At 33.6% G+C, this 15,548-nt stretch overlaps 1 protein-coding gene across 2 annotated transcripts in view; it reads right to left on the reverse strand.

Annotated features, from left to right (window-relative positions):
- Positions 1 to 963: 963 nt before the first annotated feature.
- LOC106662870 (alpha-1,3-mannosyl-glycoprotein 4-beta-N-acetylglucosaminyltransferase B) overlaps positions 964 to 15,548 on the reverse strand; it is a 65,328-nt gene continuing 50,743 nt past the window's right edge. For both annotated transcript variants that reach the window (XM_014387295.2, XM_014387304.2), the window contains exons 4-13: positions 10,998 to 11,303; positions 10,340 to 10,473; positions 10,222 to 10,268; positions 9,404 to 9,714; positions 8,709 to 8,839; positions 6,573 to 6,680; positions 6,208 to 6,401; positions 5,937 to 6,073; positions 5,758 to 5,873; positions 964 to 1,631 (exon numbers count right to left, since the gene is read on the reverse strand). In XM_014387295.2, the coding sequence (XP_014242781.1) occupies positions 1,602 to 1,631; positions 5,758 to 5,873; positions 5,937 to 6,073; positions 6,208 to 6,401; positions 6,573 to 6,680; positions 8,709 to 8,839; positions 9,404 to 9,714; positions 10,222 to 10,268; positions 10,340 to 10,473; positions 10,998 to 11,303 (1,514 nt within the window). In that variant the 3' untranslated portion in view covers positions 964 to 1,601. The remainder of the gene's footprint in view (positions 1,632 to 5,757; positions 5,874 to 5,936; positions 6,074 to 6,207; positions 6,402 to 6,572; positions 6,681 to 8,708; positions 8,840 to 9,403; positions 9,715 to 10,221; positions 10,269 to 10,339; positions 10,474 to 10,997; positions 11,304 to 15,548) is intronic.

Consider the following 15,548-nt stretch of genomic DNA (forward strand, 5'->3'; position numbering starts at 1 on the left):
AGGAATAAATTTTATAATTTAAAATGGGTTTTTTGCATACGGCCTTTCAAATTAAGAATTTTAAAAGGATAAATTAAAGCTTTGGATGGCAATAATATAGATTAGTTTATGAGTGAATTTTTGGAGTTAGCATGAAATGACCTTAGCCATTAAAACACCCTTGAAAATTAATAATAATAGTAAAAAAAAATCAACTATTTATATACCCTTCTCTAGCTGATAGCTGTAAAAAATAAATAAAAAATAAAATAAAAATTAATAACAACGGACAAGACTTAGTCTGTCTAAATTAGGTTTGTAGCATGGCAAATCTACTCGTGCAGGTCTCCCTTAGGCATGTGCGGGGCAAATACAAAATAATATAAAAATGCAACAATTTATATGTCATTCTCTAACTGATGGATGTAAAAAAAATAATTGTTACAAAAAATAAATAAATATCAGTTGAGAAATAAAATAAACCTTTCTTTTTTTCTAATTTTCTTACTTCGCCAAACAATCTTAAAAAAAAATTAGTAGGAAAAAGGGATAAATAAAAGACAGTGATTTAGCGTTCACACAAATATTTTTTTATTATATATAACAGTGAACGTATTAGGTATAATTTAATCATTATCTTTAATGGGATTTAATTGCTTAATCTTTAAATATATGTTGTTGTTTTTTTAAATATTTTTATTATAGATACACATCAAACACCAAACCAAGGAAATGTGTCAGTGATAAAAAAATTGACAAACTATGTGTAAATTCACATTGAAATCAAATAATGGGGTATCAGAAGGATGAATATAATTAAGTACAACGCTGCAATAAAGTTACAGATTAGAAATATTACTTAATCGAATAAATAATATACTGACCTACAATTACTGTTCAACTTGTTTCGTTTGATCTTATAACTATGGTAGTTGTTCAAAAATGAAAATTATGCGTGTAGTTAAATTTTACTTACAACACATAAATTATCGATTAAAACTTTCCAAGATGTAAATGCATATAATAAAACAGTTAATTTCCAACTCACGAGTATAAAGTTGAGTTATACTGTTAAGCGTATTTAATGACTATTGAGCATTCTCTCACGCCCTTTTGTAATAAGTAAATAATAAATATAAAACCAAAACAACAAATCGTTTATATAATACAAATTAGAGCTATTAAAAATTTGATTTTGTTTATAGAATCCCAACTTTTGTACAAGTCATCATATTCACAGCACAACATACATATTAAATAAATCAAATATAACATTAATGTATCACGTTTTAAACCGACGTGGAAATTGATAAAGTTCATTTACTATACTATAATGGCAACTTGGTTTGGCTTTAAATTAGTAAAAATATATATTTTATACAAATATATAAATGTTTCACCCTCATAACTATCGTGTTGAAATCCTATTTATAGGTATTGGCCCGTAGAAAACTACTTGTCAGTCGTCGCCAGGCCGAAAACCGTCGAGAGGAATGAAAATCGCTCTCTTTAGGTTTACGATTAACCGAAGTGTATATGTGGTGGGCACATGGGTGCTAAGAGACTGAGGTCCTGTTGTCGGGAAGATGTCAAAGCCTCAACACCGGACCCTCACTTGTTTGTCATCTGCTCTGCTCAGGTTCTATCAGTATCTGTTAAATGAAATTTTATTATATTTTAAACTTATGAATTGCTTGTTTACAACAGTGTACAGTTTGTTCTGGAAGTGTAGCGATTAGCCATTAATAAATGTTTATATAGAAATATAGAAAAATGTCACTCAAAGACAAAAAACCGGACACTTTATTTTGTCCTTTATTTCCAACAGTATGTCTTTTTATCATTAGATTATTTACAACATACTTATTTTAATGTAAACCAAATTAAACGAGGTCAGAAAGTTTTATTAAAAAATATTTAATTATGATGGCTCGAAAGAAATTTCACCAAAACAACGGAAAATAATTTAGTGATTAAGAATTTATTGTCTTGTTTTGCTAGTAACAACGCGTATTACGTTGTTTGGCCTCATGGAGGGCTTTAAGTCTCTTAGGCATGGAGTAAATTCATCATCGGATTTGAGATTCTTCAACAAGGGTGATTTGAAGCTGTTCAACACTTGGAAGTGTTGAACGATGTCTAACCCGTCTCTATCATGTTCCATAGATGTTCTACGGGATTCATATCAGAAAAATGTCTTGGCCAATACATTGCGATAATCCCTACATCCTCCAAGTAATGAATGACAATGAGCTACATGCATTAACACAAAGATATCTTCAATGAACACAACAAACTTTTGGAACTTCCTCCATGTGCCTTAGTGCAGTCAAAGACCCATTCTGTTTGATAATCAGTTTGGTATGGGCATGGATGTTGATTCCACCCCATAACTGTCTTTGGCTGACTCACACATGTAGCAAAGTGTTCACAACTTTTCCACAGTCATCTGATTTCTACAAACCAAACCAGCACTTATCTGTAAAGAGGTCAACTCTCCATTGTTCAACAGTCCAGTCGAGATGCTGAGCTTTCTACTTGATGCTTCTCCTGTAGTAGAAAACCTGATGGACTATTCTCGTGAAGCCTTCTGATGAATGTTTTAGAGCTCACCCTTACATTAAAGTCAGTTTGGAGGACTACCTGTCAAGGACACTATTAACATCACAGTTGACCACTATCTGCTCTTCAATCAAGACTCCCACTCGCCCTAAACTGCTGTAGACCATCTTAAACAGTAGAACGTGCTAAACCCAGGACTTGACTACATAACAGATGCCTCTCATTTGCCCAGATGAGATCTTCTTGACTTAAAACCACGCTCATTATTAGGTCATTATGAAAGTCTTTGTGCATTAATTAATTGGTGATAGTAATACTACTTTAATCCTTATGACAATTAATTAAGATTTTTAGTTGAGATGAAAAAAAGTTAATGGCACGAGAGGGATTCGAACCCATGACCTTCGGCTAGATACACTGCTGCTCTACCAGCTGAGCTATCGTGACCTCGATCCACTCGGACATCAACTCCCCATCTCAATCCCACCTTATGTATTTATGGAGGTGAACTTTCAAATTGTCGCCAAACCCCTACTGCTCGAATATCCCATCGTTCAATGCGAGATAATTGGAAAAGGAAGAGGCTCTGTGTGGAATGGTGGGGGAGTCGGGTTTCGAGCGAGAAACGGAAAGGACGAAAGAAGTGCCCTGTGAGAGTCTGCGCAAACCAGAAAAGAAGAAGTCTATAAATTATTGTTTTATATCGTACGTACGAATAATAATTATAATTCCTTAAATTCACTAATTTCGTGGTCCGCTTGACCAATTAAATATTACAATTAATTTAGGTTTTTAGTATTTTTGAAAATGGCAAAAGGAGGGAAAACTCATAAGGTGGGGTTGAGATGGGGAGTTGATGTTGATGTGTATCTAGCCAAAGTTCGTGGGTTCAAATCCCTCTCATGCCATTAACTTTTTTTCATCTCAACTAAAAACCTTAATTAATTGTAATAATTATAATTTTTCAAAATTATATGAGCTCATAGTTTTGGCCTAAAGAGGATTAGTTTATTTTATTATTAATTATTATTTTATTTTCTATATAAACAGAGGTTACCTTTTTTTTTTAAATTAATTAAATATATTTAAGTTTATAAGTAGGAAAATGTTAATTATTTTTTAATTATAGGAAAGTATTTGTTCATTTGTTTATATTTTTTATTATAGAATGAATTGTTTAATAAATAGTATTATAGTGGAATTTATTTAATTTAATTTACCCTAATATTACAAGTTTTCCCTCCTTTTGCCATTTTTCAAATGTCGTGTAATCGGTTTGGATTCTCGACCAATTGAAAAATGGCAAAAGGAGGGAAAACTCATAAGGTGGGGTTGAGATGGGAGTTGATGTCCGAGTGGATCAAGGTCACGATAGCTCAGGTGGTAGAGCAGCGGCGTATCTAGACGAAGGTCGTGGGTTCGAATCCCGCTCGTGACACTGACTTTTTTATCTCAACTAAGTACCTTAATTAATTGTAATATATTAATTGGTCACGCGGACCACGAAAGTAGGGATTTAATCCTTATTCGACTCTGATGTAAACAATGCATATATCGTTGTTCACTTTGACTAATCCTTTATTTAATTATGTATACTAATTGACTCTGCCTTTCATTCCATTTTATAAATCTCACTGAAAATGTCGGAAGAAAAAATTGTCATTCTTGGTCTACTGAAGCACTACTGGAAATCAAGGACTATTGCGAAGGCAGCGACTGAGGAAATTTGTGCAGTGGAAGGTGAAAATGTTGTGCATTATAACACTGCAGCGTTTTGGTTCAATTCTGGGAACAACAGCCTTCAAAATGAGCCTAGATCTGGGCCCTTTAGTGCTGAATTACTCGAGTCAGTCAGTAAGGATCCATAACTGACTACTTGAGGATTCAGACAATAATTTTTGTTTTTTGAAATACCAGGCAGTAAGTAAGTTGCCAATTAAAAATGCTTAATGTCCGAAAAATGCAACTTGTCAGCCATCCAAGCTCAGCAAGATACGATATCGGTAAAAGTTTCCTTCAAAATACAAAATATATATTTTGGAAGAGAATTGTAACGAGCTATGAAAAACAGATATTAAAAAAATCCTATCCAACGAAAACAGTGAGTTCCGCAAGGCCAAGAAGTTCAGGCAGAGGTTCGCCAAGATCAATTTGGAAAAAAGATTATGCTTTGTGTTTGGTGGAATTATGAGGGTGTTTTGCATTTTGAGCTGGTTCCAGATGGCTCGGGTTAAAGCGATATTTCAGCAAGACAACGCCTGGTTCACGTCTAGCCAAAGAAAATTTTTCAGAAGGGAGTTAGCACCTTGCCCCACCCTCCTTACATCCCTGACATTGCCATCTGACTGTGATCTTTTCCAGTCAATGGTGCATTTTTTTGAAAAGCCGGAACTTCGAAAACTACGAGTATGTCAAATTATGATGTAAACAATTCTTCACCTCGAAAACCAAGGACTGGTATCACCATCAACTTCAACTTCTGGCAGAAAAATGAATTAAAGTAGTTGATAATGATGACCTATATTTCGAGGAATAATTTTCATGTTTACATTTTATACTGAAATTTAAATAAAACTTAATTTATGCCCAAAGACTTTTGTAAATAACCTAGTAATACAAGTAAAAAATCTAAACAACAAACTAAACTTTGTCTTTGAGTATATATAATAACGTATAATAGGGAGATAATTAAACCAAATATTATTCTCAGATTACTCCCCTGATTTTCAAATTATCTTGAAATATTGTCTCTAATTATTAAAATAAATCATAAAATATAAAGTTATCAATAAAGTACATAATGGTTATCATATTAATTATCGTAGCTCAAATCACACAACTTTTAGTTGAAAAGAATAACAATAAAATAAAAAATTGATTCAAGATGTAAAATAAAATTTATTTTATATTTTCAACAAATCACTTAAAACCATTAAAATATACGGTGTCATACTCAATCTATTAGGCTACCCCTTCAATTTCCCAGTGATATTGTTTTTGTTTTTTAAATTGAAAAAAGTGTCTTCTATCATTATTTTTATATCTTCTAATGTATAAAACAAGGGAATAGACTGAAGGAGGAAGGTCTGGAGGGAACAGGAAAATCTTGATCTGTTTCAGTTTCTTTTTGCTTGTACATAAGAAGTAGGCAACAGTTTTTGGTTAAGTTTAAAATAAATGTAATAAACAATAAATACCTCACTAAATAATCATTACCTCACTCAAGATGGCCCAATTTACACTTTCGCTATGGACTGTAAGCCTAATTTCTTTTAAAGGTCCGAGCCTGGGATCCATCTTCCCCTCTGCAAGTCCCATGTTGTCAAACTTGCCTGAATATCAAAATAAGTTTATTTACGCTAATACTGGAAAAACATTAGCTTCAATCCGCCTACCGATAACGATGAATCCATCAGTAGTTAAGTTGTACGTATCGTAGTTCACAGTAGGCGAGGCTAAAGGAAGAACTTCAACTGTTGTATTGTAAAATCTGTCAAGAGGATGCTCGAGGTTCCCGCTCCTGAACATATACCTATAGACACAAAATAAATAAATAAAATAAACCGTACAATAATGTTTTTAATTTAGATTATGGATTCAAATATACACATACTGCCTAGGACAAACTTATATCAGACATTTTTAAAATTTAAAATGTCTACTTACCTTTTTATATTAATAGGATTGTTGAATTTGAAGAACAAGTGATCACCCGGCTGTGGGAGCAGGCCCCAGAAGAAACTCTCTCCAAGATAAGCCCGTTTCAGCGTATATTGCTTGTAGGCTTTAATCTCAGAAATAACATTTGCTTCTGGATTGCTGTGTGGAGAATATAATCTAACTTTCCCAAATTGTTTATCCTGGGAAAAAAATACATTATATTATTTATGAGATTATTTTACAAATAAAACAACACCAGAGTGTAAAGATTTTGTGATGTAAAAAATTTAATAAGCTCTTATGTGAATCACTGAAGAAAATATTTACAAAATCTATTTTGAAGTAGAAAGATTGTTTTATAACGAGGCTACCTTTAATTTCTGTACTTTTCCCTTGAGCGACGAATGAGTGCCAATGTGCTGGAATAAAGAAGGTTTGTAGTGGATCCACAGTTCGTCTTTAGCTTTTTTGCAGTGTTTCTGTAACAGTGGTACATGCAAAATGGTAAAGGAAAAATGAAGCTTGAATAAGATAGTTTTCTTTTAGTTAAAGTTCAAGTTAACGTTAAAACATTACAAAAACAAAACGTGAAGTGAGTAAATTTTTTTATGATGTTAATAACTAATGAAAAGAATGAATATAAGTTTAATTTTTATACAAAGAAGGTCGAGAAGGAAAATTAGTGCACGAGCAGGACTTGAAACTATGCCCCCCCCCCACCGTGGTGTTATACCCCAGTTCTCTACTACTTCAGCTATTGTGATTTTGGTTCAGAAGACACCAATTCCTCCTTTCAATCGACTATAATTTAAATTTTGTATATAAACAAATACATTTAAATATAAACATAAATAATAAAAAATAATATTTAAAAAAATTTAGCCTGGTTTTGTGATTTTACTTGGAGGATGTTTTATTTATTATAATTAATTAAGGGTTTTAGTTGAGATAAAAAAGTCAATGGCACGAGTGGGATTCGAACCCACGATCTTCGGCTTGATACGCCGTTGCTCTACCACTTGAGCTATCGTGACCTCGATCCACTCGGACACCAACTTCCCATCTCAACCACACCTTTTGAATTTTCCCTCCTTTTTGCCATTTTTCAATGGTTCGAATCCCGCTCGTGCCATTGACTTTTTTATTTCAACTAAAAACCTTAATTAATTGTAATATATTAATTGGTCAAGCGGACCACGAAATTAGTGAATTTAATGAGTTTTATTTATTGTTTTATTTACTTTTTAAATTTTTTACATTTTATTGGATTATTATATTTATTGCCAGTGCTGCCAACATTATATTTATTATTTATTAAATCCATTATATTTTGTGGTATTGGCCAAATAACTTCTTTCAATTAATTAATCTTTATGTAAGGTATTGGTTGAAATGAAAAATGGCAAAAAGGAGGGAGAATTCGAAAGGTGGGGGTTGAGATGGGAAGTTGGTGTCCGAGTGGATCCAAGTTACAATAGCTCAAGTGGTAGAGCAGTGGCGTATTGAGCCGAAAGTCGTGGGTTCAAATCCCGCTTCTACTTTTTCATTTCAACCTTACATAAAGATTAATTAATTAAAATAATTTATTATTTATTATATTTTGGTTTAAAGCCAAAGGTAAAATAAACACAATAATCCGATAAATTTCCAAGTAAAATCACAAAGCCAGGTCAAATTTTTTAAAAGAGAACCTGAGTATTGTAGGAATTTAATTGCGATTATATTGATATGACTGTCGTTTGGCAATAACACGGTTTAATAGAAGGTTAGTGAGTCGTAAAATTGTTGACCTGGGTGTTAGTCAATTATCTATCGCTTTCTTTCATCTGTTGGCAATTGAATAACTGTTCTTTGAAGCAAGATTGGACTGTTTCAATAACACCAACAAAGCGAAACAGATATAAAAATTGGTTCATAATCATTTAAATTTAGAGAACCATGCATCTACATCTGCAATGAAAAATGTTTCTACATATTTTTTTTATTAATCTGTTTATAAAAAATGTATAAACTCCTACAACAAGGACAGGATACTTTGGCAATAGCACCTTAATTTAGACACCCTAATCAATTTAATTATTTTAAGTCCAAATTTTATGAAGAAAACCCAATTTTGGTTTGGTGGGAAATTCATTTTTAAATTATAAAAAATTTTGTTTTAGTAATTATGGCCAAGTCATTATTAAAGACGTAGTTGACTGTACTCATCTGAATGTCAAAGAGTGCCCTGGAATACATTTAAATAGTCAAATAGTCTTTACATAGAGTGTGAACATACTAAGGCAAAATAAATTATTCATTACAAAGACATTTTATACAGTTTTGAATAAATAAAAATCAATACTTTTAATAGGTGCTTGGATCATGATTATAAATTAAAAGTAAAAATGAAAAAATTGAAATTTAGGCAGGCCTTGAAAGTTGAAAATTAGGCGGACATATTATATACGACACAGATTCAGATTGAAAATAAATATGATAGCAAAATTTAAAAAAACCGCCCTTACCGTATCTTTGTCCAGGTTGCAGCTTTTTGTATGAATTAAATGATCTAAAAGCCAGTCGACTGGTTTATCATTGTAGAACATGAAAAAGAATTGAATGAGCCATGGTAACTCAACACACCTAAACATTTTACCTGAAACAAAATTCATAAAATTATAATAATATGGACGACATATTAAATAACAAACAAACCAATTAATTAATTTTAAATAATAAAATTCAACATGATTTCTTTTGTTTTTGCAATACTGTAAAACTGTTTGATGTATTTGGCTAAATCTGGTTTCTATTTATTTAAAAATATAAATATAAAATGTGCCATGTTAATTAAAAATATTTTTTTTCTAAACTAGCTTGATTATCTCTGATCATCCTGGTTTTGAATCTCAGATGAACTGCAGGTGTGTAAAAGTAATTTAAATTGTAAAATGGCATAATTAACAATATAATACATAGTCCATCCAACAAAATGAGTGTCAAAGATAATAGGCAGACCAGAATGATTGAAGATGATCAATCATCACCTTGTAAAAATCACCGTAATAAAATAATATCAGTAATAAAATGCCTTTATTTGAGAAATGTTTTCTTCTAAACTTGAACCTTTACAAGTCTTCAGATATCACAATTTTTCACAATTTTATAAATATTGTATGTTAGAATCTCAGATTAAGCTGAAAGTAAAGCAAATCCTCACCGATAAACCCTAACTGGCAAAAGTCGAGGACGAACCACGGCTTTTTGTTGGTGATCCTCTCCAGAGCGACACTTTTCATTGTTGTTACAAAGTGGGGCTTGGCGAGAATGTCATCCTCCAGTTGGATGTAGAACATCGCTTTGGGCTGAGCGTACATCATGAGAAAAGCAAAGTCCAGGTTCTGTTTTGTCCTCCATCTGACTCTTTCTGGAGCATCGCCCAGAGTTGTCCTCAGCTTGTTCATGTCTGGGTAATACGACAGAGGGGGTGCGATCACCTCAAGCAATCCACTGTGAAGCTCAATCTCAAAGCTGAGAAAAATAATATATTCCATATTTTTAGCAGGTTTGACAATTTGATGTCATTTATTTTCATCATTTGTTTTTTATCCCAGCGAAAACAATTGACAAAGTGTTCAGCAATGGACATTTGGTTTGTGATTAAAAAAATTAATGGAATATTTGCGTAGTGAAATACCCGCCAAGGCTAATGTTAAAGTGTTTTATTAACACTTTAAGGTGCAGGTTTTAAATTTTAAATTTCTCATGAACAATATCACACCATCGCTTTGTAGTTGGTTCATTCGGGTAATGAAACTTCCAGCAAAATTGAATTTATAATCAAACCATCACCACAAAATTAATTATTAAATTACCAGCGCATTCAGGGCTTAATAAGAATTGGTGGTGTTACATAATATAAACTTTATAATATGTTTAGTTAAAATATATTAAATTTATTATTTTAGAAAAGTTAAAATTAAAGAAAAGTCTAATTAAACCAAAATCCATAATAAATTAAACAAAATCAATACTCACTGCTCTTTGAGTTCTGTTGCCACCTGCAAAACGTACTCCTCGTCTGTCTGTAGAAGACGAACAGTAAAGTAGAGACTTTTTAATTTTTCCTGATATTTGAATTGTATTTAACTTTTACCTCCGCAATAAGGACGACGATGATGGCATCGTCTTGTTCAGCCTTGCTCATGCTTTGAATTAGATTTTGCAATGTCGATAAAAGATAACTTTGTACCTCTCGTTTGACAGTAGGGACTCCCATAATAACAGAAACTATAAAATGTAAGGTCTTTATGTAAGGATTTGAAAGAAAATAATTTATTTTATTTTTTAAATTTTAAAATGGGAGTCAAGTATCAAATATTATTTATAACAATATTACATTTGACGGAACGGTTTGGCTTAATTATCTTTTTGTAAATAAAAAATATCCCTTAAATCTATTAACTAAATTAACAAAACTAAAATGTTGATATGTTTTAGACATCTAATGGTCCAAAGTCAAGATTTTAACATTATATTGTCGATAATAGGTTGAAAAGAACACAAACAAATTTGTTTAATTAATACTAATGATTAAAAGCAATATAAATTTATTTAGAATATTTTATTATATTTCTTTTTTATTATTTAATTTTGCTGGAAGATATAAGTAATAAAGTACAAAATAAATCTTTTTGTAGGTATAACTTTTAGCGTCTGACATAATTAAACATACATTCATCGTTTTTATGTTACTATTGTAGTGGAGTTGTGATTAATGTTTTTAATTTAATTTCTGGAAAAATAGACCTTACCCCCATTGCGACCTTTTGAGAGGGAGTACGCTGGTCGTAGACTGGCAGGGTTGAGGAGCAAATGTGGAAGGAAGTGATAAGCAGATGGTAGCCTCAGCGGATGTACATTGCCTGTTGTGTTTCCGATGAGGTATCTCGCTTCAGGAGGGATTCCGCTGATGTTGTACGAATCGGTCAGCAGCTGGGACAAATGCTGAGAGAGGATTTGGACATTCTCTTCCCTCGCTCTGTACATGGCATCTAGGTGCTGAAGCCGGAGTTGCAACTCCGCCAACCTCTCCACTAACACTTCTTCTCCGCTCATATCTAAAATAATATTACAAGTTTTTAATTTTTAAATTATCTTTTTTCATAGAATATAGTGATGAGCCTTGGAGGTGTTTTTTGTCTTTTCTAATTCTGATTCTAATTCAACCTGATTCTAATCCAAGAAGAAGCTAGAGCTGTGGCTCACAAGCTCATAAATGGACAACCATCTTCAAGGATAGGCCATGTCAAGGAACAATGGAAAATGGGGGAGGGTAATGTGCAGATGCCATACTAGGCATGCTGATCGATTCCACTACTCCAAAACATAGCTTCACCAACAAGTACAAGGTACTAATAACTGGAATGGGAAAAAGGGCCAAAGGAATCTGAACGCCAATTCCTACTGGTAACTGATGGCTCAAAAATAGATAGAGCCAGAAGAATAGCCTCCTTGGGGTGAATTCAAAGACTGAAATGATTTTAAACATGCTACATTTTTCCAGTCTAAAATCATAGCAATTGAACACTGCATCAGAGAATTAAAAGGCTTGAAAAATGTTCCAGGAAGATAGCTATTTTTTCTGACAGTCAGGTGTATGGAATTGTATGGAATCCTGGCAGAAGTGAGAGACACCAATGACCTGACCCTTGCATGGGTCCCTGGGCATTCGGGATAGAGAGCCAATGAGAGGAAAAAAGTGTTAAGCCAAGAACTTTGTCACAAAAAAGTATCCAAAAATGGTTCCTTAATGAGAATACCCTAGGCATGAGCCCCGTGAAAAGATTCATGAAACAGCCATCTGCAAGACTTATAAAGTTATTACTGGATGGTTGGATTCCTGATAAGACCACTGCTGCCTAATAAGGCACATCCATCACCAGTAGGAGACAGAAGATGTGCAGATACTGCCAGGAAGAAGAGGCTGCAGAAAACATTCTATATTTTTGTGAGTGTCCAAGAAGGTGTAGATTCTTGCATCTAGGAGAAGGAAAAGACGCAACAAGATCCTACACTAATGAGCCACTGTCAGGCCTATGGAGGTTGATTAACAGCTGGCCAGCAAGTTATAAAATATGAGGAGCATAAGAGATCTACTCAGGTCGAGGTAGAGAAGGCCTTGTGGCCACCTCTTTTATCCCTATCTCTAGTGATGGAATCAGGAAAATCTATAGTTAATTATAGTGGTTAGAAAATCTTAATGTCATTAGTCATTACTTTATTACATCCTACGTCCTGTCTAGAAATACTGTTATAATAACACTACCAACTTGTTTTTATACAGTGAATTTCACATAATAAACGAACAGAAATAATAAACCCCCTAGAAATAACTCCATGTTCTCAAGATGAAGCGTTACTTTTAAAGGAAAACAATTTTTTTCCCATTTTTATCGAAAGAACGTGTGTGAAGTTGAGATTAAAGGGGGTGAAGATCAGATTTCATTTCTTTATTTATTATGTTAAGGAAGGGAAAAAAAAACTGAAATCTGATTCGAGTTGGAAAGTCGGAATTTGAAACGGCTCTGAGAGAGATAGTCATCGTTGCTTTTTATCTACAATATCATATTCTGCAAACAAAAATGTTGAAAAAATGGCAAAAGTTTTTATATAATACAGACATACAAGCTCTCCAATTGTAATCAGATTTTTACCGTGTTTTTATTACTCGCGGTTAGCATTTAATTAATTACTTATTGCTGTTCTTGAAAAAGAAGTATATTTCAGATTTAGAGATTGTGGCGTATATCATTATATAATTTCAGCAGAACTCATAAACTCTCCACAAAAAAAAGTTATGAATTATCGTAAAACTCTCAGTCCAATCAGAACAGAACTCTCTCTCTCTCTCATTTTAATCCAGTCTAAAATATTATGCTTAAATCTAATATCTTAATCTCCTATGATGAAGCGAAAGACATAATCTCTTTGTCAAATTGAGGAGACCATGAGATCTGACTGTCAGCAGTTTTATCATCCCTGATCTGGTTCTTATGTTATCTCTGAACATAGGGCCATCACTTTGTGCAATAAATAAATACAGTCTACATCAAAGCAATGTACAAATTTAGAATTGTATCATTTAGTCAAAAATATTTAACAATGGGAGAAATGGTCGAGTGGGGTGAAATGAAAGAAAAGGGGAAAAAGGTTCAATATCAACTGACCTGGAAATATCACGGTATTGAGGAGTTTAAATTATGTTAAGATATTTATTCTTCAGAATAACGTTTGTATTCTAACTGTTTTTACTGACTCGACTATTCGGCAGAGCATTAATACTATAGTATAGTTTAGATATGTTTATTAGATTATTAATTATGTGACTAACACAAGCATTAAAAAATTTACTGTTGGGCCTTCAAATGTTCTTTTTTCCCCCCTATATCCATGGAACAAAAATCATGTTCAGTTTAATAAAAAAATCTGGATAGACTTTGTTGTATGTTCACCCTTCTGTGGCATAGAGATCACAGGATCAGAGGCTTCGTGCTTAGTATAGAAAAAAGTGCTCTTTCCAAGGTAGGTCACAATAGATTTTTCAAATTCCTTAATCAACCCCAAACCTCAAAACAAAAAAAAACAAAAAAAGAAAAGCTTTTAAAGTAAAAATCCCTTTCTTAAGATATCCCGTATGATCAATGTTTTCTTAATCCTAAATTTACTCCCTTGGGACATTAAAAGAGAAAAACCGATTTAATTCGCTTGTGTGATCATTATTAATAGCAAATTCAACATCTCTTAACTTATTAAGCCTAATATCCTCCAACGTCAGTACTCACAACACTCTACCTTTTCCAGCACCAACTCAAAAATACAATTATTTTCCTCATATTGGCATTTCTAAAAATTTTTCTATTAATAATAAATATAATGGGTACTATGCATCTCTAATAGCCTCTAATACTCAACTCCGAGTTTCACGAAGCTTACAGGGGAGGGGGTAATTAAACAGATGGACAGAGGGGTACGGAGGAACAGGAGCTGGACCTGTCACCTCCTAAACATACACCCCCTCACCTCATCCTTCATATTCCAATCCCATCCAATTCCAGCCCCAATCTAAGGTGTTAAGCGACCCATGCCAATGGATGGATGGTACAGGGGTAACTGTATCAATACTGGAGCCACAAGGGTATCAGGTGATCCCCTTGAGTAATCAACCTTACACCAGAGAGAGGGATTCTCTGGTGCAGACCTTTAGATCCCTTATACTCTTGTGAATGATATGGATGAACCAAGAAAAACAAAAAAACACCGGGGGAACCTGCAAAGGAAGACCCCAAAAACCAACTTATGGAAATTGAAGAGTGAACCCTCTCTAACACCCATATATCAAGAATTGGAGGACAATCTCCTCGCGTCACCAGTCGCAGATGTGAGAGGGTGTCTTCAGGAAAAACCAAACCAGAAGACAAAACCACTCAAATGGAGGTGACGGAGAAGATTGAAAAACTACACCTCAAACCCAAGAAAACATCAGGGGCACCAAGGCATAAAATGGTAAAATCGAAAGAACCAAACAAAAGGGGGAGTTAATTCTGAAAAGAATCAGGAAAGGGAAGCAAAATCCTAATGTTCATTTCCGGACTCCGGCACCGAGGCCGAGCACTGGAAGTCCCGACCCAATAAACCGGGGCCCACACCAACCACAAGCAGTAAAAGGGACAGGTCACTAGGTAGCACCTCCATCAAACAGATCCTGACCTTGTGAGCACACGGACACTATCACCATTCTCGGGGCTGATGAGATCCCAAAACCCAGGTATTATTATAAAATAATAGGCAATGGAGTAGATAGGAAAGGTCTAACACTGATGTAGACATAGACGAAGTATCCTTTAGGGCTCTAAGTAAAGCCAACTTCATCTTGACTGCAATGATAACCCTAAGGTCGTCAAAAAAGCAGTAAAGACTGATCTGGGGGGGATCTTGTTCGGGCATAACAAAAATGGTCGATCCTATCAAAATTTTCTTTTCAGTAAAAGTGGCATAAAAGAAGGTCTAGAAACGAATTGAACAATGAAAATTTGGGAATTACATTTAAAATAACAAAGTTAGTCATTTCCCAGCTAGATGAGAAAGTTATGTTAAATCTGTTACCACCACGCGATTCCTAGCCGATTAACTTGGGTGGATTATAGAAGTTGTTATAATTATTATTGGGCTTTTGCCCCTGTTTTTTAATAAATAAATTGAGCGTGATGTAAGTAAAACTTACAAGAATCAATAATGGTCAAAATAACATCCTCTAAATTGTTCGGTGTATTTCATATTCGGCCTTTGTGCTTATAACGTATCAA

Source organism: Cimex lectularius, unplaced genomic scaffold, assembly GCF_000648675.2.
Source record: "Cimex lectularius strain Harlan isolate CLEC.00 unplaced genomic scaffold, Clec_2.1 scaffold22, whole genome shotgun sequence".
NCBI classification, from domain to species: domain Eukaryota; kingdom Metazoa; phylum Arthropoda; class Insecta; order Hemiptera; family Cimicidae; genus Cimex; species Cimex lectularius.